The sequence below is a fragment of the Larimichthys crocea genome, chromosome XII, assembly GCF_000972845.2.
Source record: "Larimichthys crocea isolate SSNF chromosome XII, L_crocea_2.0, whole genome shotgun sequence".
NCBI classification, from domain to species: domain Eukaryota; kingdom Metazoa; phylum Chordata; class Actinopteri; family Sciaenidae; genus Larimichthys; species Larimichthys crocea.
The window spans coordinates 19,151,144-19,176,622 of record NC_040022.1 but is presented as its reverse complement, the minus strand read 5'-3'; the positions used below and the strand labels follow the sequence as shown (position 1 = coordinate 19,176,622).

At 40.9% G+C, this 25,479-nt stretch overlaps 1 protein-coding gene across 2 annotated transcripts in view; it reads right to left on the bottom strand.

Annotated features, from left to right (window-relative positions):
• The window catches only part of LOC104934908 (low-density lipoprotein receptor-related protein 8), an 83,542-nt gene extending 65,111 nt beyond the window's left edge, over positions 1–18,431 (bottom strand). For both annotated transcript variants that reach the window (XM_027285587.1, XM_027285588.1), the window contains exons 1-2: positions 18,287–18,431; positions 17,538–17,654 (exon numbers count right to left, since the gene is read on the bottom strand). In XM_027285587.1, the coding sequence (XP_027141388.1) occupies positions 17,538–17,654; positions 18,287–18,353 (184 nt within the window). In that variant the 5' untranslated portion in view covers positions 18,354–18,431. The remainder of the gene's footprint in view (positions 1–17,537; positions 17,655–18,286) is intronic.
• Positions 18,432–25,479: the final 7,048 nt, after the last annotated feature.

The window sequence follows — 25,479 nt, the reverse complement described above, 5'->3', positions numbered from 1 at the left end:
CAGTTAAATAAAATACATGAAGAGATATGACCATTTTCACTGTATTAAACTGTGTAAAGCAATCAAACCTTGTTGTCAGTAATGGTTCATATAGAACCGTTCTGGACGTCTTGAAGGTCGCTCATGACAGTCAGATAATGAACTGACCTACATTAGCTAACAATACTTCCAAAGGTTTTCTTCCACTAGTCTTGATATTATTTCGTACTATATAGACACCATATGGAAAGGCCAGATGACATGCATTAAGCTGCTGTAACTTGTACATCTTATTTTTTTTCTCTTGTGAACTGTCGTTGTGTAGAATCCACTTCAACAAGAAGGCATCGGGTTCATCAGCAAAGAACAAGACTGTGAGCACAGACATGATGCCCACATTACCTATTTATACCATATCTATGAATATATAAGCTCAGAATGCAAGAATAGAGACGAGAACAGATAGAGGAAGGTGATTCATGTCATAGACAGCACATTTTAGAGCGCACTGTATCCTCTTTACAACATGCATATGGTAGTTGCTGATGCAACCTTGCTGTAATGTCATACGCTCCTATGCAATTACCATTTCAGCTGGAAAGTCTAACCTAGATTTAGCCAGGAATTTTATGTCTCATGATGGAGTTAAAACAATTTTTGTATAAGTGCTTACACATTTATATTTGGGTGGCACAGGTTCTGCTCTCTGGGGTGTTCCCTGTATGAATTTCAGCAGCTTGCTAATGATTCAGTGGGGAGCACAATCAAACCCCAGGGGTGTCAGAACAGAGCCAAGCAGACACATGTCACAAGATTCGGAAGACATAACTTCAAGCGAATCGCCTCCAGAGGCACACGATGGGAAACACCACAACCACACAGGTGTCATGGTGAAGGGTGCCAACACCACAACCAGGTACAGGTGTGCAGGTACACACATTTCTGAAATCGTTGAGCATCTCATTGTGCTTGAAGTGAAATAAAGCATTTTGGCAAAAGGATGCAGTTGTGGTGGGCAGTTGCGGAAGCAGAAAAGGTTTTAACAGTGGGTGTTTTCAGGAACTAGCCCCTACTGCTGTTTCTAATCCAAAGCGAGGGTCAGACAATGTGTATTTTTCTGCAGTTGGAGCGAATGCATGTATCTTCCTCCATCTCCTCAATGCTACTTAAACACTAAACATCCCAACTAACTAATCCTGATAGTTTGTTGGGATCATAGAACAAATCCTGATCGACGAGTCTCTTGGTGGTAACATAAAATGTTGAAAGCTTAATCTTGATTCTCAGTCCACACACACAATGACAAGCCTTTATAAAAGGAATTAAAGCAAACTTTGCAGATAACAATACATTATCAAGTAAATAATAATGAATATGTACATCTATATCTGTAACCTTCCTACTGCCATTCCAAACAAGCTGCTTGATGCAGTGGCTGTTACCCCGCAGTTTTTCTGGTAATAAAATCTCCCTGGTTCAGAAAACAAGCAGACACAATTTGAGGATGGGTCCCTTAGCCAAACAGCTGACACCTCCACCACTGCTCATCCCTCCAGAGTCCCTCTAACACGCTTCAGTGGAAATCAACTCAGCAGCCAGATGTTCCTACTTCCTGACCTGAAACACCATGGTCTGCAGCCTGGAGTGCAAACTTAGATCCTGGTTAATGTAACTTACATATTCTGCAGAGGTTGCACCCTTCTGCTTTGTGTTGTGCTGTGTGTTATTGAGTCCTGAAGTCGTGTATTCCTCATCACAGTCACAGCCTTCCACCCAGACCTTTTCCCCAGAGATGTATTGATCCAACTCTCAGTTTTTAAGCTTTAATGATTCAGAGACGCTTGACTGCACACACATAATCTTCCTCCGAAATGCTTAGACCTATGCCTGTTCAGCAAAGATGCTGTCATTTATATATCAGCTACTGAGTGGTTCTAATGGCGCAGCTGGGGGTCCAGAAGCGTGCTTGAAGCAACATTGCCGATAGATTTAGCTTATTAGAGGCCACAGATCAACACATGCATTTGTTATGATTTTATTACTTATGATTAAAAACTAGCAAGATATTTTGTGAACAGTCAGGGTGTTTAAGCTCAAATCTCTGCAATAAAAGCTTTCACTACATAGATTCAACCAACTTTACAATCTGACGTGGCAATTCAGAGAACTTTCAAAGGCTCACAGAAGATCTCGGAGGAGACAGTGCTGTGAGTGTACAGTAAAACACAGTGCACGTTCTCTGATTAATTAAGTGTGCAAATGCACTCAGACAGTATGAGCACATAGTTCAACGACTGACTACAAAACATCTTGGCTTTGAGATAAAAAGATACTAACAAATACCATGCCCCAGCACACACTCAAAGTGTACTTTTGCATGTGTACATACATTGATCTTTCTGTTCACTCCTATCCAACCTTGCAGAATCGGTAAAAACGACACAAAATGGCTTTTAACCCTCTTTTACAGCTCTGAGAATGACTCAGTAATGACCCTGTGCTGCTGAGTGATCAGATGAATGGAAATTAATGAGGAGAATCCCAACGTGATTTCCCCCATTCACTTGGAGACAGTATTCTTTTCTACCATTATTCATCTGTCAGAAGTAATTATGACTCTGGGACCAAATGCTATCACTCACCATTGAGACTTGATTGACATAAGTCATGGACTCTGCAACAATAAAAGAGCTGATTATTTTAAGATGAGTTTGTGATGCAAACCTTTTACCTTATTCAAACTCACCACAAATGTTAACTAAGAGTTAACTAATCACTTCATGTGTCCAGACAGGTAACAAACACAAACGTTTCAGGTTCTGTGAGGTTGTAAAGCACAGATGTCTGAGCCAAATAATAACCTCAGCATGCTGATGTGCTCACAATGACAAAACTTACTTACATACTAAATACTAATGTAAACAATCATGTATCATGCTCACCACCTTAGTTTAGCATGTTAGCATACCACCATTTGGTAATAACCAAATTTCATGACAATCCATCTATTACTTATCAAGATATTTCACTTAAATTCACAAATGTCAACCTCATGACACTTTACAAATATGAAGATTCATGAATGCCTGTACAAACTTTTAGGGCAATCAATCCAACCAAAGTATTGAGAGAAAGCAAATAAGAACCAATCTAGCCAGTTATTGAAAAGGTGTCAATGTTTCCAACTCTCCAAGAGGCACATGTGATTTTTACTGGTGTTACTAGGTCAGTAAGAGATCTGTGAAAATAGCCACTAACACAGTTTGTCTTGTTTAAAAATAGCAACTATGGTGACACAAATGATCTGTCCTTCTCTTGTCACATATAAAGTGACAGGAGGAAAAGTCCCTCCAGCTATTTCAACCCATACAATCATGCAGAAGGTGTAAGATGTTGTTGTGGGGTTTATCAGAACCCCGATTAGCACAACCACCAAATAGTCTATATGGGTGAGAGGGTGCCATGAGTGAGAGCCCATAAAGAAGAAGCAAAACTGCGTTTTTGTGTTAATTTCTGAATAGTTGTTGGTTTGCTAGCTAAACTGTTTTTGTTGTAACTATATCGTTAAACTCTTTGGGGTAACCAAACACCTTTAGTTGCATTACCACCAACACAGAGAACCCCTTTGGTGTTCCCCTGTGTTTTCCCATAATACTGCTCATCATGGTAGGTGTTAGTGACCAGATAATGCCTATCCTTAACAATACCTTAATGTGAAGGCAAAACAACAAATCAATGGCATAGCACTGGAAGGACAAAGACAGATGCAATCAAGACTGTTGGCTTGCTAACAGAGACACAAACACATATGTGGCCAAAGAAATCACATCTGTATTTTTTACAGATTTGATATACTTGTGTAAATAGGTCCTATGACTAGGGATGTAACGATACATCGTGACACGATTAGAATCGGTAAAAATGCGTGACGACTCGCATCGGTTGACAGAAAAAATGAATCGCGATTCTTGGCGAATGCGAGAGAAGTAGGATATGTTGTTTTTCGTCATTTTTTAAATTAGAAATAGGTTACGTTGTGGCTGCAGCTTCCACTGCCACGTCTGCCTTTCTGTGTCTCACACAAACACACACCCACACACACATGCGCAGTAGTGGTAATCGGCGTCAGGCCTGACTGTAAATGATACCATAACACAGACCCTCCAGGAATTCACGATGTTGCCATTTGCAACTTCAACGCAACTTCAGTGAATCCCCGTGAATTCAGGGGTGTTGCAATTTTAACCAATCACCGCAGTCTGCCCGGGGGATTAAACTCGGGTCAGGGACGGCCTCACCGTGCGGGAGGATCCCCTCATGGGACCTCTCCCCGACGCTGGCTGGCCCCCGCCGGGCGCATTTCCTCCGAGGTGGTGCGCCGCGACCGGCTCTGCGTTTACAGCGCCCGGACCTCGCCGTTTCCCGGGGCCGTGGACTCTCATTAAAGGGTAAATGAGCTATCATCTTGTTGTTTTTATTTTCAGTTAGCTCATACTTCAAGCTGAAAGGTAATGGTCAGATCAGCTGCTTGCTGGCAGCCCTAATAAGAACACAAACTGTTTGAGAGTTTCTGTAAAGAGAGATTTTTTTTTCCTACAAATAAAAAGATAATTTTATTTGGTCATAATTTGTCTGTAGCTCATTTTGATTTAAAAAAAATCGTGAAAAAATCGTATCGTGAACAAAAAATCGTGACTCGAATCGAGTCGTGAGTTGAGTGTATCGTTACATCCCTACCTATGACCAATAGCAAGAGCTATTTGTCATGGGTATTTGGGTCTCTAAGATTTGCCTACATCCAAGCTGCTGATCTTAGAGTATATTAGAGTACATAAATGAATCTATGAGTGTCTGTGGGCAACCCAAAGTATGTCATTACCCCTCTGTTTCTGAACATAGTGCTGAAAATAATTCCTAAAAGCCTTCAGAGAGGTTGATATTCGCTCTACTTTCGAGTAGTATTCCATTATGTTGAGTTTACAATAGGTCGGGATTTAAGAATAAAAAGTGAGAAGTGACTTGCCACTCTAAGTCACAGGAAGCCAAATGCATTAGGAGAGCCTGTAGTCACTTGGGTACATGGAAATGTGTTCCACACTAGATTATATTGTCCGTCTACTAACCGAGGGACTGTAATGGGAATTGGTAGATTAGCCTTTGAGCCTGCAAAGAAAATGAGCCACATCTCTCTCTTTTCTCGATCTGTCCTTCCTTCTCCATCTCTCTAGTTTTCTTTCAAAGAGCTGACCCTCCAGAAACATGAAACACAATGCTAGCTGCAGACCAGATTTTCAGAAATACTCTCGCTAGCCTGCAGTCTAAGACACTCAAATTGCTGTGACAAGGCACTGAGATCAGGATTTTACATTTCCCACTGCAGATGAAAATTAGCATAACTGTAATACTGCCTGAGGTCAAATTTCTTTTTCTAGAAAATCTGCCCCTAGCAACAAGGCAACGTAATTAAGACAGTCAGATTTTAGTCCCAGCTGCTGTTTGCCTTTGAACACAACCGGACAGTTGCTCACACTCACATTCACCCACTTCAGCATGTGTGGGGGTAGACCTTATGTTTCTTTATGTTTTAAGCTTCATACTTTGTCAGCTTTTTGTTTTTTCCTCGTCTCTCCCACAAACACAAACAGCGCACAAGAGTAAGACAAGAGGAACAAAGTTGCAGACAGCTATTGATGGAATCCGTGGGGGCAGACATCCTTTAGTGTGGGCCCACCAAATGCCCGCCATCCAATCAAAGAGTCCAGCAGCCACCCACCACAGAAACAGATTACTCAGACCGTGACTGAAGGCTTCCCTCTCACCACCAGAGCTGCCGAATGTTAGAAAAGTAGCACAGTGCAGCGGTGGGCACATCACACAGGCTGCCACTAGTGATGCTTCAGATTAATACTTCATCAAGGGGCTGTGACTACACCTTGATGGCCTCAGGGTCAGAAGGGTATGTGAGGTCTGGATGTTCGCTACCGAGCACAGAAAATGACTTTACAGTCCATGTAAATTATTAATAGTCAAATCCAACCACCACACATTCTTGTCAACATGCACGGAGCTCTGTCTTCCTTTTTGCAATACAAGACAATACATCTGCATGTGCTGAATATTATAGTAGCATAAAAAAAATACACCACATCTCCAAGTAAGTGTCTTTGCGAAAACGCTGAAGGTGACACAGGCACTACGCTCTTTACTACAGTTTCTCTCATGCATGTAAAGCTCAGATGGTCTCCAATAAAAACACGGTACATTTGGTACACATCAGAAATGTAGCATTTCACTTCCCCTTACTAAAACTAATCAGAGAGAAGTGAAGTGATTCATTAGCTGTTTTCATAAAAGCTTACTTAAGCCTTAATGGGCTGAGGAATATTACAGCAGCATTGCTTTACAGACCAAAATGTCACAACAGGAAACTGATTTAATGCAGCGCCCGGTAGATTGACCGAGCAATCCTCTTCATCAGGAGCTGACTCTAACAGTTATCGGAGAGTTAGATTGGTTTGTCGGGAACATTTGCAGTGGATTAAGATTTTGGTGACTTGTTTTGAAGCAGGTTTACGCTACTTGGATTTGTTAGCACACATTCTGCATTCCTAAAGCTGTTTTTACAAGCCTTTGGCATAAAACAAATCCCTGCACATTACTGTCGAGATCATGACATTTTATTACAATGCATCATGGGAAGTAAGTTGTAGCTTTCAGTTGCAATAGCAGCTTCCTGTTGCGTGAGGCAATTTAATGAAGGCTTTTTTTTCTGGGGCATTTTCGCTTCTATTTCTACCCTTTAATAACATATGTGGTGTCGAGATTCAAAGTAGGCCGTGGTACAATACTGAATGGAAAAGTCAGGTTTCTGCTGACAAACAACAACAGATACTTGCAGGCCACAACAAGTGGAAGGCTACAGTAAATTCGCCATTTTAGAGAAGGTTCAGGACTCTTGATAGTGGAGGCTCACATTTGTATTTCTTGGCTCCATTTTAAATACATCATCTATGTATTAAAAGACATTAAAGGAAGCCTAGTTTGCCACCATTTTCACTGACAGTTAAATACAGAAACTGTACTTCAAACAGCATTGTAAGTAGAGCAGGAAAGCAGCACATATGCCAGGTGTTCCCAGCAGTCTGGCTGTCGATAAGACGAGCAGATGTTCTGCCATGAGTTGGGGCCTCCCATAAAGATGCTCTGCTTGTCTTCATTCAACACCAAATGGTGGCCATTGGTTTCAATTTTGTAGTCTGGCTATAGAGGAAGAGTTTTACCTGCTTTGTTGTCTTGTTTACTTTGTGCTCTCCTTGCTGTGGTTATTTTACTTCCAGTTCAGTACATGCATGATAACATCCAGACTGACATCCTCAACTTTGACCTTTCTCAAGGAGAGACTACAGGTGATTTTTAATGAGCTGTCTGTCTTATCCACTACTCTTTATCTGATCAGCATCACAACAATAACACTGCAAAAGAACCACTCTAAAATCAATGACACTGCAGCACTCTTCATCCCTGCTCCCCCCCCCAGCCTGCTCCACAACAACACCCTCCTTGGCTCGCCTCCATACCGCCCCCTCTTTCTCTCCTTTTATTTTCTCCACTCTCCATCGCTCTTGTTCTTCCTCTGGTGATCCCTGTCACAAGAGATTACATCATTTTCTGTGCACGATACGTCCGCACAAATCAATAAAACAACCCGTACTCGGTTGTGTAGAAGTGTCTGTGTGTATCAAGCCATTCCACGAGTATCTGTTAGCGTGAAGCCTATGTGTGTGACTGCGCGTGCCTGTGTGCATACATATTTGTGTGTGCATGCGATGGCCCGATGGCTGTGCATTTAAAACATATCCATCTCTAGGCAGAGCTTAGCTGCTGAGCTTTGATCACAATGTGTCTCCCCAAAGCAAGAGGTCAGGCACAACACAGAGAAACCATCTGCCAGCAAACATTTCCCTCTACTCTGCTTTCTATCAGCATTTACTCTCTACCACTTTCAGGAAAACTTCTGCTGGAGTCTGAGCAACAACTGAGGTGTAAACACAAACACACACACACACACGGTCAGGCTGAATCTTCAATAAGCATTACATTCTCATGTAGCCTTTGATTTAAATATAAGCTTTCTAAATTAAATGGACGTAGCTGACCATTCCTGATATGAGACATGGAACTCCAGGTGTCTATTAAAGGCTCCATATGATTAAAATAAAAAAATACAGAAATCAAATCATCAAAACTACATCCCTGTGGATCATGCACAACTGTTTTCATATGTGCACTACTATACTGAACATGTATGACTGAACATTTCAAAGAAAACTAGAGTCCAAAAAGGTGGCTGTTGTTTTAAAACCCCCATTCTTCCAGTTAAAGTCTTGCTGGAAAAACACACTTTGACATAAAAAAAGACCTGCAGAGTAAAAAAAGAAGGCTGCTCTGCAGAAAAGCTCTGCACCCTTTGGACAGATTAACAGTGAGCAGAGTGTCTAGCACCATGAATAGGTAGTCTAGACTTTCGACACATTTGATGAGGCTGGTTTTGGAGGGGGTAAATTAGTCTAAGGCTGATTCTTATTTGCTATCATTGTTCAGGTAATGCACTGCCTGACACTATTAAACCCCTGTTTAACCAAGTTTAGCTCTGAAATGCTGCATTTGTGCATAAAAACGAAATCATTCTTTAACAGAGAAGAAAAGCTACAGATAACCTACACAACATTTTTGATTTCACCGATGCTGGACCATTTTTGTGAAAAAACAAAACAAAACATGACTGCTGAACGTAATGATTATCTACATTTACATTTCCAATATTTCCTCACAACAGGAAAGAGAAGCACCAGGGATGGTTATGTGGTTCAATTAGATCGATAATATTACACAGAGGAAGAGGAAGAACTATTATGTCTTACTTGGTCTGAGTAAATACTGCAAATTATATCATCATATGCAATTTCTTTAACTTTAATGGGGCCAAAATGATTAGTTGATAACACCGATTAGTTGAGCAATTTGTTGAATTGCTTGTTTCTACCATTTATCCATTTATTTTCAATGTGGGCATACAAAAATCTGAGTAAAAAGAAATAAAATGACAAATAAAAATCTTGCAAAAAGTTTTATGCTCAGCTAAGAACGACAGACTTTATGAATTAATCATGAACATTGTGACATTATTTGTCACCCCAGCTTCGTCTCCACTGACTTAAGATTCCAAAAATTGCAGTAGATGAAAACATCAGATCTGTGTGGAGCAAAAAAGTCCCTCCAATTATTACACAAAATTAACATAAATGTCATACCCATGATATCCTCTATATTCATTTTTCTTAATTCTGATTTCATTGTGTCATCGTCTTCAGCACCCAGCTGAAGAATTTGTGCCATGAGCCGTTCATCTCACTGTGCTCAACTACAGCAAAACCCCATCAGGCATGTCTGTCACAATTGCTGCGACACTGATTTGGACTTTTCTTGCACGCAACCTCAAACCCCACCAGGAGCGTTTCCGAAGCTAGTGTGGTGAGTGTTTTTTGCCTGTCAGACTTTGTTAACTTGGTTAGATTTGGTTTCCCCAAGTTTCCCTTTTGTCTGTTTTAATGATTGTCACTTTGCACAGGTTTATTTATTTTGAAAATCGACCAGATTCTCTATTTTCCTGCAGAAAAGGACTCAGCCTTTTGTACATCAGGAGCTCTACCAGCTGAGCCACCAGGATGCCAACATTCATTTATTTATTTATGAGGATTTTCTAATAGGTAAGAAAATCCACCTTGTATATTGTGAGTCGCTGTAACAAGTGAATTTCTCCAGTGTGGGATCAATGAAGTCTATCTTATCTTGTCTTATCTTATCTTAAGCTTATGCTTCTGTGGCTGACTGGCCGGTGAGCTGCTCTGTGCAGACTGATGCAGCTGCTTACGGCGACCGTCAAAAATAAAACAGCTGCGTATTCTCAGCTGAGCAGAGCGGAGACGCTTCTGAAACAGACCACGGCGCTTCTGATAGAGTCTCAAACAGTGACTAAAATGATTAGCTCTGGCGACCGTTCGGCACACAGAACGCGCCTTATCCGTGCCCGGTGGAATCATAAATTTCGTGCTCTATATTGGATGGAAATCTGGCAATTGGAAATCAAATTTCTTTAGGTTGGTTAGACAAAGCAAGACGTTTGAAGACCTGATTTGGGGCTTCAAGACAATATCAGCATAGAATTGCTAATGAAAATAAATAGTTGAAGCAAAAAATACTACATTTATATTTAAGAACGAGGATTATTGAGTGTCTTAGTCATACAGTAACTGTAACTGCATCAAGTTCATACAGTAGTACATTTGTCTTTAGACCTTCATGGCCCCAAAAAAAATGCACTGGCCACAGTTTATTTCTAGTCAGACACAATGGGTCTGAAGAGTGCGTTGATGGTGGGTGGAGACATGTAGGCAGGTGGAATGATTTCAAGGCAGCGATGGCCTGCATTCAAAGCTTTCACACTGTGATTGTGACGAGTATTGAGTCACTGCGTAGCTGGGCAAGACAAGGCCATTGTTGCTACATCTGCAAGTGGAGGTGACGCTCATAATTCATCCAGCTACACTGAATCATCAATATAAATAAAGAGAGAGACTGGGGGCTTTGGTTTCTGTGTCACAGCCATTTGCTCATCATTTCAGTTCACTACAACACTCACTGCTGATGCTCTCTGTTACTCTGGCTTGACTTCAGAGTGGCATAATGTCCTCTGTATGTCTGTTATGAGTGTGTGCACTCATCCACAAACAGATAAATCAAAATAAGGTAAGACTCACAGCCACACGCATCCCTGGAGCTGTCAGCAAAGATTCACAAGCACGCCTGTAGAGTCACATGAAGTGGCATTTTTCACAAAAATGAGTCACAAGTTCCTGGACCACAGTTCTTGCAATGTGTGCCAACATCCTCCTTTGTGGGTGTTTTTTTTTTTTTTTTTTTTGACAGTGATTCTGGATGAAAGGCGCAGTCTGCCTGGGTGCCCGTGGCCCCAAGGCCTGGTTCACAGAGCAGGCAGCATCTCTCAAACATCCAGCATGTGTCTTATTGATTTTCAAGCTAACCTGGGTTCATCTCACTGCCAATGCTGAATCACAGTTACAAAAACTAAAGCAGAGCAGCATCCACTCTGTTTTCATGTAAACTCAATGGTGGGATTCAAAACTAGCTCAGCTCTCAAGTCATTAAAACAGCACTTCACCAGAGGCATGCACAGACATTCCTCATCTTTACACCTTTACTAGCTGTCAGCTGTTGTGAATATTTGAATGAATCCACAGCTTGATGTTCGCAACCTCTACTTTTTGACATTTAGGATAGTGTTATAAGCACCCTGCTGTGCTGTTGAGAGAACACATTTTACAGCTGTAAATATGCAAGAAAAAAATATTAAAAAGGAGTCCTTCACTTCGGCATGATGCATGTGACCCAAAGTCTTTGGTTTCACTTGCATTCATGACAGCTTTTCGACAACACAATTTCAAATAAAGGCACAAAGCAGTCTTAGTTGACTTAAATCAATTCGTTTAGGGCTAGAATCCAGTGTTGAAACCACACAGAAGATTATTCCATTTAAAAATCAGTGTGCACAGACTACAGTTTATGCTGTCGTTTTAATACCATGGCAGGATTTCAATGATTCAAATAAAATGAAACAGCATTTTTCATGAGGCGAGAAACACTGCTCAGAGTGTCCCTAGAGAAATATCTGCTTTTTATCCTTGTCTTGAAATGAGCACAGATTTCCGGGAGGTGTAATGTTTAAAATGATGTAAACAAATGCTTTATTTTAGGTGGTGAGCACTAAAAAACGAAGTGGAATGGGGGATAAATACATGACGAGTGAGGGCAAGAGGTTGGGCCTGAGTGATGTTTTATACCCCCACATTAATCCCTTTCTCTCTCTCAGGCTCATCTGCTTTCTCTCAGCATCTTTGCTTAGCGACACACTAATCTGTGATAATAGCTAAACTGCAGACTTCTTAATGATCACTTTGGGTGAGCTGGCTTTGAGACACACAGACACGGGGCAGTAGGCCAGTAGGGCCAGGGATCAAGCAAACAAGCACAAACACAGTTGTACACACAATCGAACACAAACACATGTTGATGACTAGACATAGACTGTATCAGAGCAATGGCCTCTGAAGGTTTTCGACACGACTGCCTACAAATGTACTACGCACGATGTACATATTGAGAGAAAATGCTTAATTACTGTCCAGCGGTCAGACTGGAAACCTTTTTAATAGTTTAGTAACTATTGGACAAGAATACTATTACTTACTGCATTCATTGCTTCATAAGTGAAAGGTATGTGTTTTATAAATCTGCTACTTATGTATGTTGTGCATCTTGCTTAAAACTGAACTGAAAATTAAGTGGATGTAAATTTTTGTTTATGTCTGACTTTAAGTGAGACAATCTGGATCCATGAGCCAAAGATCAGGTGTCTGCTGACACTAGTTAGACCCTGTTCAGACCAAATCAGATGGAGATTGCCATAAGGTTGTGTGACAGTGTTTGGGCAGTAGGTAGGTGTATTTATTTCTAATGAACAGAACCATTATGAAACTGTCAGAAAATAACTTTATTTCTCCAAATTGCCAGTTTTCTTGATACTGGTGCTCCCTTGCTTTTATTCAGTGCCCATGTCACTTGGACAATGCTCTCTCTCAAACGATTGGTTACAAACCAGGGAACTTCTTTGCGTAACTATTTTGTAGCATAGACTGCAAAGTCAGGACAAAGCAGGTGGGGTATCATAGCTTAGTCCATGAATTCACCTTGATTCAGGCCAAATGTGGAGGGGGTTGTCTGATTGTCAGATTGGCTACTGCAGTGTGGCACCCCCTGCGGCCTGCAGTGACACAGCCAGAACATAGTACCACCATTTAAATGAATGGAAAAATGCGTGTTTCCACAGCAGCACTGGATTTGGTCTGAATCAGGCAATAGACCCCGTCCATCTTTCTATCATACAGGACAAACAGCACTGAGTGCAGCAGCTGTGAAACACAGCTCCCATGATTTTAACATACAGCGCCAATGCAATGGGGGCGTGCTGGGAAAGTAAAAAGAATTCCAGTTTATCACTGCCACGGAAAACACTAATCCATTTTCCACAAATATGTCCAATGGTTTTATTCTTTTTGAAAAATAGATGCTGTATCAATAATGTTTATATTTACCTCCATAAAAAGTGAAGAGAAATTCAAATTTCAGTTTGACTTTAATGACTCTCACTTTTCTTACTATAAACAACCTTTTAGAGCTTCTTGCTTAGATGAAAAAGATCAAAGTTAAAGATAAACAGACTTCATAAATTCAACAAGTCTGCTTTATCCAGACTATTAAAACCTGGTACACTAATTAAGGCTCTATCATGATTATGTGAACTGCAAAACATTAATTGACCACAGACCCAATGGAAAACATGCCTCATTGCATGAAGCGATAAAGGCTTAATCCTTTCAATGCTGTGTACAGTTGTCAGCAGCCGTGGAGATTACAGAGAGAGTTTGATAGGAACACAAACAACCTCCCCGACTCACCCTGCAGGTCAGAATTATTTCTTTCCCCACTTTCTATCACTTCAGCTTCATTCTTTTTTAACCCACTCCCTTTGTTTCAGCACATCGTCAACAACAACTTGTTCCCCGCTGTCAAACACATCCCTTTGCATAATATAGACAATCAGAGGCAAAGACTGCGGGGGGGAAATGACATGTTTTCAACACTGATAAGTCAAAAAACACCACAAGATGACAGGGTTCTTTTTTCCCCAAAAGCTCTTTGACACAAAGCAAAACCACATGTTACAACTTACTACTACACTTTTTATAAAAAAAAAACATTGCCTGGCTGAGTAGTGTCCACCCTGATAGGAGCAGAACAGCTTACTACAGCAATGAAAGCAGAGCCATAAAGTAGCTTTAAAAGTAGAGTAGAGTAGAATTGTCTGTAATCCAGTCACCCAGGAGAGAGAAGAGAAGAGAAGAGAAGAGAAGAGAATGTCCTGTAAACCAAAATAAAGTTTTCATATTGGTGCATTTCCTATGGGTGGCAATGGGTGGATGAGCAACAGATAAGCAAGACAAGAACCGAGAATGTGAGCCCCAATTGTTTGTTTCAGTTACCATTAAATAGCTCAATTCTCAATTTTCTGCCATGGTATCCAGAGCAATTCCTGAAGCACTTTAGAGCAGAAAATTATGGCATTTTAAAAGTTACACTCAGTGAGATGTGAGACGAAAAAGCACTCAAATACTACGGCGTCATTCAGTGGGCATGACATCTCCTCCCAGGAACATGGTGAGAAGCTCTACAGAAAAGCAACAATATTGTTGGAAAGTAACTTGCACATTGGATAAACACTAGTGTCAGTTGTACGCTGAGCAAAAAGGCAGCTGAGGGTTGAAAACTGTTGAATAAATCATTAAATAAGCATTAACCAAGGGTGCGTGGATATTTTTTACATTTCTAAAAAAGCATGGTATGTTGCCTGGACTCTGGCTGCAGAAGGGGAAGCTGCATCCACCGAAGGGCTTTGGAATAAAGAAATTAACTGTGACCACAGGAGGTGTGGAGAAGCGCCAGCAGTCTCAAATGTTGTTGGAGTTGTGCGGATTTATTGGGTAAAAGAACACAAAGCGAGGAAGGCTCACAGTTTGTTGCTGACTCTGCATCACAGAGGAAAACAAAAGAACACTTTGAGCTCTACGTGGTGATGTGAAATGCCTCCCTGCAGGTATAGATGTTAAATTCATGAACATGGATGAAATAGATCGTTATCATAGCCAGGGATGAAGAAGAAAGTCAAGCGGGCGTGCTGAACTTTGAAGGTGGTGCACATAGATGGAAACTAGCTGATATTCTGCTATAATCAGGATGAGGATTAAACAGCAGCTCCATGTCAGAGTTGGCACAAATGATAATTCAAGGCAGACCTCTTTTGATGCCTCCGCTGCTGTGGCTCTGCAGCTCATCTTCCCCAGAAATGTTACACAACCAGTAAAGAAAATATACAAGTTCTATCGCGGTTAATGTGGATTTAACTTTTTTCAATGATTTGTCAGAAAAGGTGCAGAATCCATTGGTATGCATTCATGTGTGTTAACACACTGTATGTATTTATGCTCACATGCATTTGGTCCAAGCTTGTGTCCATGCATACTCATGAGTGCAATTATGCATGTATGAATTTATGGGTGCACGCAGCCAGTGACTGGTCAGTGGGGAATAGAGTTTGGATGCTGGGGGATGGTGATGGGAGTGGAGTCTGGGGGTGGTCCAGTGGGGGATGGGGTTATCAGGAGCAGAGTGGAGGGTGGAGGAGGATAATGGTGCATAAAGGGTATGATACCGGTATGAGCAATAACAGAGAGCTTTGTACCTGTTTCTGAGAGGTTCAGCTACGAGCACCAGTCAGGTTAGAAATAAGGTGACAGTGGCATGACAAATTAGCAGCTGCGGCAAAGGTTTCTTTCTGTCAGCATATTTCATAATGGTCTGTTGCACTCATTCAGTCACTGGATTCCTGAGCTTGGCATTGTGTTGCAAAATAATATATTGTGAATACAAATAGAATAAAAAGCGAGGTCATCCGTTCAACCTCTCAGAAACGTAATTTAAAAATGCAACCACTTCATAGTCAACAAGAAACTAACTGTGTAATTCCTTCACAGGATTTGCTGTGTGTACAAGCTAAATCCTCGCTGCATACACTTCACTGCACTACACCGTTGGTCCCCATGTCTTATAGCCTTTTTCAGATGTAGAAAAAAGAGTTTACAGAAGCTGCTTATGAGGATTATTTAAATATATTAATTAAATTTCGCTGCACAGTGAGCCAGGTAAATGCTCCTCCAAATCAAACAGGATCAAAGTACTACAAAGTAATAAGTAGTACAACTAATATCTGTAGCCAAGGATGCAAGTGCAGATCTGATTCTGTGCAAGCCAACCAGCTTCATCTGCCTGCCCACGCAGATAGAGCAAAATGCACAAAGAAAAGGAAATGGACAGAGAGTGAAGGCCACTCTCTGTATTGATGGCAAGTAATGCTGGACTGTCATAATCATCAAATGGTGGGTTGACAGTAGTTTGCTTTCAGGAAGAGTGTTTTCACTCAAAAACCAAAATGTGCCTGTCTGATGGAAAACAAACATAGGGGTAATAAAACCTAGCTGACAATTTCCTATTTCATTCAAAAAACAAATTCCACGGATATAAAGTAATGATTTTCTTCAAACACAAGCGTGTATGTGTGTGTGTGTGTGTGTGTGCATGAAGCTGTGACCCATGAATGTTTTAGGAGCAAATATGCTCCCAATGCCTGCATGCCTGAGGACTCTGCTGGCTTCCGAGACAGGGTAACAAGGGCAAACCTCCAGAGTAATGCACTGTGAGGTGGTTATATACAACAGGTCTGTGTGTGGGGGAGTTTGTGGGAGAAAGAGACAGAAAGAAAACAAAGACAGAGAGAGGTATGAAGAGAAATACAGACCATGTATGTATGCATGCATGCATGGGGAGGTGCAGGAATCCCTCCCGAGCCACAATTAACCCATGCACAAAAGAAATGTAGCTGCACAGTAAACATGCAGGGCAATCAGCTTTGGCACAACTTCACTGGTTTCACTGCAAGCATTCTTCTAAAATATAGGCCACTGGCTTGCAGTCAGAAAAGAAACTGGAAATGTATTATTTCCGCGCAGAACAACATATCCAGGATACCTGTCAGAGCTTTGTGCAGTAGACCGATGCACCATGCAATCTGTCTCTCAGCTGGACAGCTTTTTATTTGAAGATGATTGGAAAATGGTTCCACCCAATCAACCCCTAAAAAACACAAGCTTGTTGAGCTTTCTATATTTAGGTGTAGCAGGGGTGAAAGCACCTGCGTGCACACACTCAGGGCCTGCGGCACATACACACACACATATACATGCCTAATCCCCACTGAGAGAGCGAGATGTGCCTCTTCTGGAAGCTTTTATGTCTCTCTAAAAAATACGGCACTGAAAAATCCACCGTCGAAATAATAAGAAATTATGAGAGGACAGAGACCTGGGGGAGATATGGGCGCATTTTCTGCTTCATAACTGCTTCAGCTCGTTATGATAGAGCAGCTTCAATACACATTCCTGTCATGAACAGACCATTAAGTCAAGCTCTAATGAATAGCTTGTGGAAGCGGTCCCAGGTATTGTTGTCTCTTGGTGATATTAATGATATAAATCTAATAGTTTTTTTAACTTTTGGCAGGCACATTTTTCATGGATAAAAAAAAAACTACACAGCGCAAAATCTAAGATGAGAACACATCATTTTATGGTTTAGTGATCATTCTGCGTGTGGCAGCTGTGGGAGGAGTTGTGCTGACCTAATAATTAGGTGTTGTAACAGGTTATTCCTGGTTATTATCACATTTTCATAACACCTCAATAACCACACATATTTCCCACAGTTATCAGAACAGGTTTGTCTACATGTATCCACTTGATTTGAACACTTACGACAGTTTTCTTCATCACTGTTGTCTGAGCAGTCGTCATCGTCGTCGCACCTCCAGATGATCGGTATACACCTTTTGTTGTTGCACTGAAACTGTCCATCCTCGCACTCATCCGTTGCTACAAAAACAAAAACAAGAGGATTGTAGGAGAGGGGGGGAGAACAGATGGATCATCAACAAACGGATATGGTGGAGTAGTAACCGCTTGTAGTTCAACTGTCATTTGCAAATGAATGCCTAATTAATATTCAGCATTCATTCAGGTCAATTGGCTGAGGCGCTGGGAGCGTTGTGGTCTGTGTTTTCTTTCAGTTATTGATCTACTTTAAACGGAGATGATTAAAAAGTGTTGTGGGACCAGCAGCAGAGGAGGCCCCGCGTCTGCCGGAGGTAATTTCACCACAACATGAAGACAAAGATTCAGACTGGGCTACTACAGCTACTACCTCTGATGCAGTATGGATGCTCACAGCCGGGGAACACATGACAGACACGGAGAGGATTGGACCACACTGAGCCCCGCAGTTATTACAAATGACAAATGAAATAAGAGAAAAGTGTTTTGTTCTTGTTTCTCTGTCTTTTTTCTCTCTTGGCATCAGTCGCTCCGGCGCGCTGAGTACCGGCTGCGCTTCCAGTCTCTCACCTCTACAGCCCACATCTCACACACACACACACACACTCATACAATCATATCTATTTATATATTTTTTTATTTCTTACATGCAAAGAAAAAAAAATACTACTAACCTTCCGAGAAATGAAGCCTCAGTACTAATGACTGAAAAAGTACCAACGTCCTTATATCCGTCCACATTTCTGAAGGAGGTGATGGAGCTCATTCACATCCACAAAACAAAGCCCGGGAGCCGCTCTTGATGTCTCGCTGCTGCGACGCTGCTGCTGCCTCTCCGCCGTGAAACACTCCCCCTCCCTCCGCCTCACTGGCTGCCCGGAGCGTGACGACAGTGTGCGGGGCGGGGAGGGGAGGAGAGGATGGATGGTTGTAGTATTTATGTTTGATGTTTGCACAGTTTTGATCTCAAAAATAGACAAACATTACTATAAATATTAGATATAGTAGGTGCTGGGGAATTATGGCCAGGTGGGTCACTATGGTACATAACATAATCTGGGCTGATGCATTATGTTAAAATAACTCTATAAGGCACAACTCAGTCACTCATATATTGAGCATAATTCAAAAGTCTGGGTATAAAATCACCCTATCATTGTAATATCTTCGTCTAATTTAATTCAGTACTTTAAATCTTTATACATTCATATATATTATACATTTGGTCGCGGCAGATGGCCATCTTCAAATGAGCTGGGTTCTGCTTCAAGGTTTCTGGCTGTAAAAAGGAAGTTTTTCTTTGTCACCATCCCCAAACGCTTGCTCAAGTGTCATGAGATACCTGTTATGATTTGGTGCTATACAATTGTATATAAAGTATTAAATCATAACACCTTTTCTATATTATAATGCATTTTGGTGATTGCAAAATTGGTGTATAAACACAATATTCAAAAGAGGTAAGCAGAAATGTCTGAAATTTATTAAATTAACTTTACACTCACACAGGTGTTAAATTATTCCGTCTGATTAGACTTACTGAACTTAACTGATTGAACTTACTATGAAGGTGTAATTTGTCCCACCAGGTGCAACAAAACTAACATGAGAGTGAGGGAGCTGTCAATCAAGCACAGTCTGTACACCTCACGCAGGCTTTAGAAAAAGTCTAAAAGGCTATTTCACAGAATGAGTTTTGTCTTGTCACAACAAGAAAAGCACAGGTGTTTCTAACAGCCTTAACACTGACAGTGAGCCAGCGTGCACAAAACCAGTGCCCTGAAACAGAAGCAGTGAAATGGAATTCAGCCATCATTCACTTCATGATTTACTGTATCCTACTGTGACATTTAATGTCAAATAAAATGAAGAAAAAAACTGTGGGTGGAATGTGAGTTTTCAAATATGTTGATGATTGCTTGATTTCTTCTGCTCCACTAGCTAGTTTTTAATCAGTTTTTATGAGGCTCCATTAGCACACAGTTTTAATGCAAACACATCTTTAATATTCCTTTAATATTTTTGTGCCGTTATAGTTTTTATACCTGTGGACATGTAATATCCTGCTGACAGGACTGCAAATATTTTGGATAGTCATGGAGCAAACTACCACAAACAACCACGCAACAGGCTATGAGAAGTTAAACGATTATTTGATAAAGTCTCATTACGAAAAGTAACACAGTAAGAGCCCTGAAGTCCATTTTGAAAAAGAACTACAAATCCATTAGGCTGTCTTCTGGTGCTGCATCCCATTAAGAGATGTTACTAACAATGGAAAAAAATTACAGGCAGCCCAGCTACTGAGTAAGATGGGTAAGAAATCAAGATAAGTAGTAAATTAAACATCAAATGAATGCATTTTAAAAACAGCATTTATCCAGACAAGCCCTTTTTATTGAGTCTACTACTAATCACAGTACAACTAATAACTCCATGTGTGAGAAAATGAGAAGGAGTCCTTGGGTTGTCCATATCATCCCCACTGAGCCAGGGAAATCAATTTTAGAGCATGACAGACCTGTAACAGTGGTACAGTGGTGGGGACTAGCAGAGCAGACAGGAGGGGATCAGGAGGTCAAGCAGTTCCCTGTCGCGGTGGTGTTTCTGTGCTCCGTTTTGGGGGCGGAAGGGGTAATTTAGAAAACCTTGCTAGTCGAAGCCCACTTATGGGCATATGACAGTGGATCCTCACAGGCAACAGATTCTTCAGGTGAAAGGATGCAGGCCAACATGGCTTCAGTGAGGCAGAAACCAGGGCACTGGGCTCCACCTGTTCCACAAGTCTCTTGTACAGTACCACATCCTGTTGAACAACCCAATTATTAATATACCCCCAATACAATAATGTGATATGATTCTCATCTATATGCAAATTACGCGAATGCTAACGTAAACCGCAGGCTATACGGTTTCTCAAAGGCAGCAGCAATAGGAAAAAGGCTCCCTGTACCTCTTTCATTGACTAAACTGCAGCGTTATTCCTCTCAGCAAACACAATGCAGTAATACTCGTCTGCAGATAAAAGTGCATCAGTAGTATTTACAAGGTCTAGTGGCTCTCAGCCAGAGCAAACAAGGCTGTCTTTCAAATCTAGGCCACGACCATTGCTGACAGCATAACCAGTCATTTTTATGGAGATAAGCTGAAGGATAACTTAATCCCCCTCCAAACCTCAACATATAGTTAATACACAGACATTGACACATATATGCATGTATTTACATACACAATTGTATTCACAGCCAATAAAGTCATGGCACTGAGGAGAAAATCATGTTGGGGCCTGTTGTCATGGTTTCACGGCAACCATCCAGCAAGAATGAGGCAGCAGGAGCAGACTGGAAGTGGTTGTTGAACAGGTGTTCAAATCTGTTACAGGAATTATTGTCTGAAAATGAGTATGTTAGCAATATCAGCCAATGTGATATTAGCTCATTCCAGACAAGCCTGTAACGAATTTTGATTCTGAGCTGTGACCCAAGTGTTTAGCTATAGAGGAAAATATCCCAACATAACAGCCGCCTAATTTTCCCTTCATGATGAACCCTGAATACTGCACGTTGTCCGGAAATGACTTGGGAATCACAGTGTAATGAGTTTTTAGTTTTAATTTCCATGATCCTCATCATGCAATATAGGTTTATTATATAACATAGACAGAACCAGCTGCTCATAGAGATAGCTCACATGCTGTAGGTTTTGTACTTTGATAATTATAACATGAAAAGCACAGTGTGTTATCGTTGGTGCCCATCTGGCTTGCTCAAGTAAAAATTAAAGAGATGCATATTGATATAGCTCAAGAAATGTTTTTGGTTTAGTTGCAAATCTGATTTTCACCCATCAGAGATAACACGGACTAAATTGAATTTGCAGTCAATTTGCTGTGAGGAGTGAGTCATGACTAAATGAAAATGCTTTTAGCACACTGAGGATTAAGCAAGAGGCAGAGTATATCTGTGAGAGTGAGAGAGAGATTGTCAATCAACTGAAATGGCAAAGCACTAGAGAGGAGATTTTGCATAGTTAACACAAGCCATGGTGCTTTGCCTGCCCTGGCCTCAGTGCCTTGTCCACTAGCCTTTTTCCACTGTCCAACATCATGTGACATGTATGCGTCCAAAAAACAGGGAGCTGCCCTTGTTCCATGCAGGCACCATATAAGCCACAGTTGCAAACAGTATCTGGAAAGAAAGTTCAGAATAAAGTTGTTTCTACAGGTCAAAAGGTTAATGTCAGTTTCCTAACATACTAATGTTCAGCAGGCAATAGACCCTTTACACAGCAGCCGATTTGACATAAAATCAGTCAGTAAATAGTGTTTGACTATTTAGCACCTAGTTGCTGACCTAGTTTAGTATGTTTGCATGCTACCGTTCTCTCTGGGGGCCATGAATGTCAGTAGAACATTTCATGGCAATCCTTCCCTACAGTTGGTGATATACATAAATAAGTTCTGACAACCACTATTACTCAATATTTCCTATGTAGTATTTGCTGAAGAGGTGATTCAGTTGCTTAGCAGAGATGCAGGCAAGAACCTCTGCACAAAATGATACACAGCAAGGGGCAACCTGGTAGCTCACCTAGTGAGCATGCACCCCATGTACAAAGACTGACACTTTCTCTCTCCTTACCTTACTATCACTCTTTAGCCGTCAAAAAAAAAATCCCCCAAAAAGTCTTTGGAAATGATACACAGCAGATATACTGTTAAACCATGTTTTTTGTGCAGCACATGCCCCAACAAATCACTCATTACTTAAGCTTAAAGCTTAAAAGTGCTAAATTTAAAGTTGTATTAAAAGTCAGGATTGGTAAAGGTTTGTTTGTGTCACCTGGGCCTCAAAAGTTGGCCGCACATCCTTTTCATTTGTCACAGCAGCCAGTCTGGATGTGCCACATTTTCTCAACACCATGAATTCAAAAGAGGTTTCATCATCCTCACATGCAGTCACAGCGATCATGGAATTTTGCAGTTCCTCTTGCATGTGAACATTTCAGTAAATAGTGTGACTCCCACTCGGGACACATTTCTTATTTAATTAACCTTTAGGGGACATTTGCTGAGCATGCAACGTTTTTTCTTCCAGACTTTCACAGCTGCAGAAGCTGGCATCGGCTGGCTTCACGGTTCAGTTACAGTGTATCCTTCTGGCTTTTTTCTTTATAAATAACTAGGTTTTGGTACCTTGTTCAAGAACACCACAACAGCTGCTGAGAGACGACAGAGCCACATTTACTTAGTTTCCTCCCACCTTTCACCAGCTGGATGAGGGGAATCTGGAACAGCGATGTTCTGGTCACAAGCCCTGTTTGTCTAACCCAGCGGTCTGCAACGGTGAGATTAGTTCATCCTCTCTGGTTGATGTTGCACCTGTCAGTGAAATCAGCTGCCGGAGTGTCGGGCCAGAATGAGAAACTGTTCACACAAATCTCTCCGTGGCACATTCTTGGACATCAGTTTGCCAGACAACATACTGCTGTGGGTTTGTGGAGGCCACTGTCTCTGCTCAACACTCCTCCAGGCCCCTACTTTAATCTTAACCATAACCAACAATCACTTTTTTTAAAGCTCTAAGCAGAATTGTATCCTTCCTCCACACACCCAGCACAGTTATAAACATGTAGAGCATGGTTCTTATATAACTGCTACTAAAAATATATATCTAAGCCTATTTATATGTATTATTGTGCAATACACATGTTGCATATCATTGAAATATAACATTACAGGTTAATTTTCTTAAATGAAAAAAAAAAAAAAACAGCTTGCTGGGCAATGAAAGGCAGTGGATCTTATGACAGGTAAGGTACGAGTTTTGAATAATATAATAATATAATAAGGAAATGTTGGTCTTTGTACTCCACTACCTTTATTTCAAAGATTTACTACTTTAACTACATTTAGATATTAATATCTATATTATATTAATGTCTAGACTTTTTCTTGCAATTGAGTATTTTTACATAGCTGTTACTTAAAACATCTGAGCACCTCTACCACTGCATCTACAGGACAAGTACATATATACAGTATTATTGTATGGGCATCCTGCAGGTTGCTGTCCAAACTTGGAGGCCACTGCCCTCTACAGGTTGATTTATGACAGCACCACCACACATTTTGGCTGGGAAAATACAGATAGGTGACAAATTAAAAAGGAAATCATGAATAAATGAGTGGAGAAACATAACAAATACAGACGCTACCACACAGGTGCACTGCATGGTACAATTAAGCAATTGACATCTCATTATGCTCAGTTACATGTATAAAAACACTGAGCTGGCTGGCCCGGTTGATTCTGATTTTGTATCAAGAGGAAAGAGGAAAAAAAGATGTAAGTGACTTTAGAGGAGGATTCACTGTTGGGCAGGAGCATCAGTCATAAAGCCTGCTCAACTGGAACAATGACTGAAGTGACATCTACATTCAGATCTATAGAAAAGACATCAGTGAAAAGGGTCAGACATTGTGGTTGGCAGCGTACATTTGATGACCATGGTACTCATGCATTAGTGCGATGCGTGAGGAAAAACTGAAGAACGACTGACTGAGAATACTGCGCTATACGTCAGGCTGCAATGCATCTCCTCTCATTACAGAGATTGATGGTCATTTGAGAGTTCAGTGGTGCAAAAATCATGCACTGGTCTGCAGAGATGTGGGGGAAAAGTGAGATGGTCACTATGCATCCTTCACCATAATCTTGACAAGTGGCCGAGTGCATGTGTGGCATGCACCAGGAGAAAGATATATGCCTGAAAGCTTGACTCCCACATGGAGTGGCTCTGTTATCCTTAGGGGGCATTTTGCTGCCATGTTTTGCATCCACTTGTCCCTTTAGAGGAAAAGTTCATGGAAAATCAATAGAAAGCTGTACCATATCATATCACGTATTCTGTGATGAAACATTTCTATCCTGATGGCAGTGGTTTCTTCCAGGATGACAATGCCGCCATCCATAGGGCATGAGGGGTTCACTGAATGCTTTGATGAGTATGCAGATATCAATCATGTGTTATGGTCTTCACAGTCACCACATCTCAAACCAACTTTATCCACAGCAGCCACTTTGACATGAAATAGTAGGGTCAACACAGGTTTCCCATGATACTGATTGAGGTTCTGTTCCATTCATTGCAGCAGAGCTTTTCCAGTGAGCTACGATGCACCATAATGCACCATAGCAGCACCCTGACTCTGTTTGACCTGAATTGAATGGAACTCTAATTATTAATTGTTTTGTAATACATGTGAGAGATTTTGGACCAACTGTGAGAGATATACACTACCATCAACAAACACCAAACAAAGACGTATGAATGGCGTTCAGAACACCAGTGCAGTTCAGAGATTTGGAAAATAAAATAGCATTGAAGCTGGCCGGTTTCTCTTTAACTTATATACTGTATATAAAACTACTGATAGGACTAGTTGCATTTATGTATAGTAATAGATTCAATATCATTTTGTTCCAAATATATGGCCTTGTCTTAACCAGTGTTTCTAAGATGACTATATAGTGCACTGTCTAGATGAAGATGAAGATGAATCAACATAACATAAGTCTACAAACAAAATATGCAGGACTGTGGAACAGACACAGTAAAGGCAGGACAGGTGAAACTAATCAGAGTGGAACAGATAATCAAAACTGGATGAAAACACAACAAAGGCGGTTAAAGGAAGTAAAGTTACAGATATGAGGAGAGGGGATAATTACAAAATAAAACCGGAAACACTAAAGAAGAAACGCAAACCCATTACAAACAAAAAAGCAGAATGACATATTTATAATGTGTAACTTATTCTTATATCAATCTCTTCATCCAGTTTTATCAGAGCCTGGGAGAGACT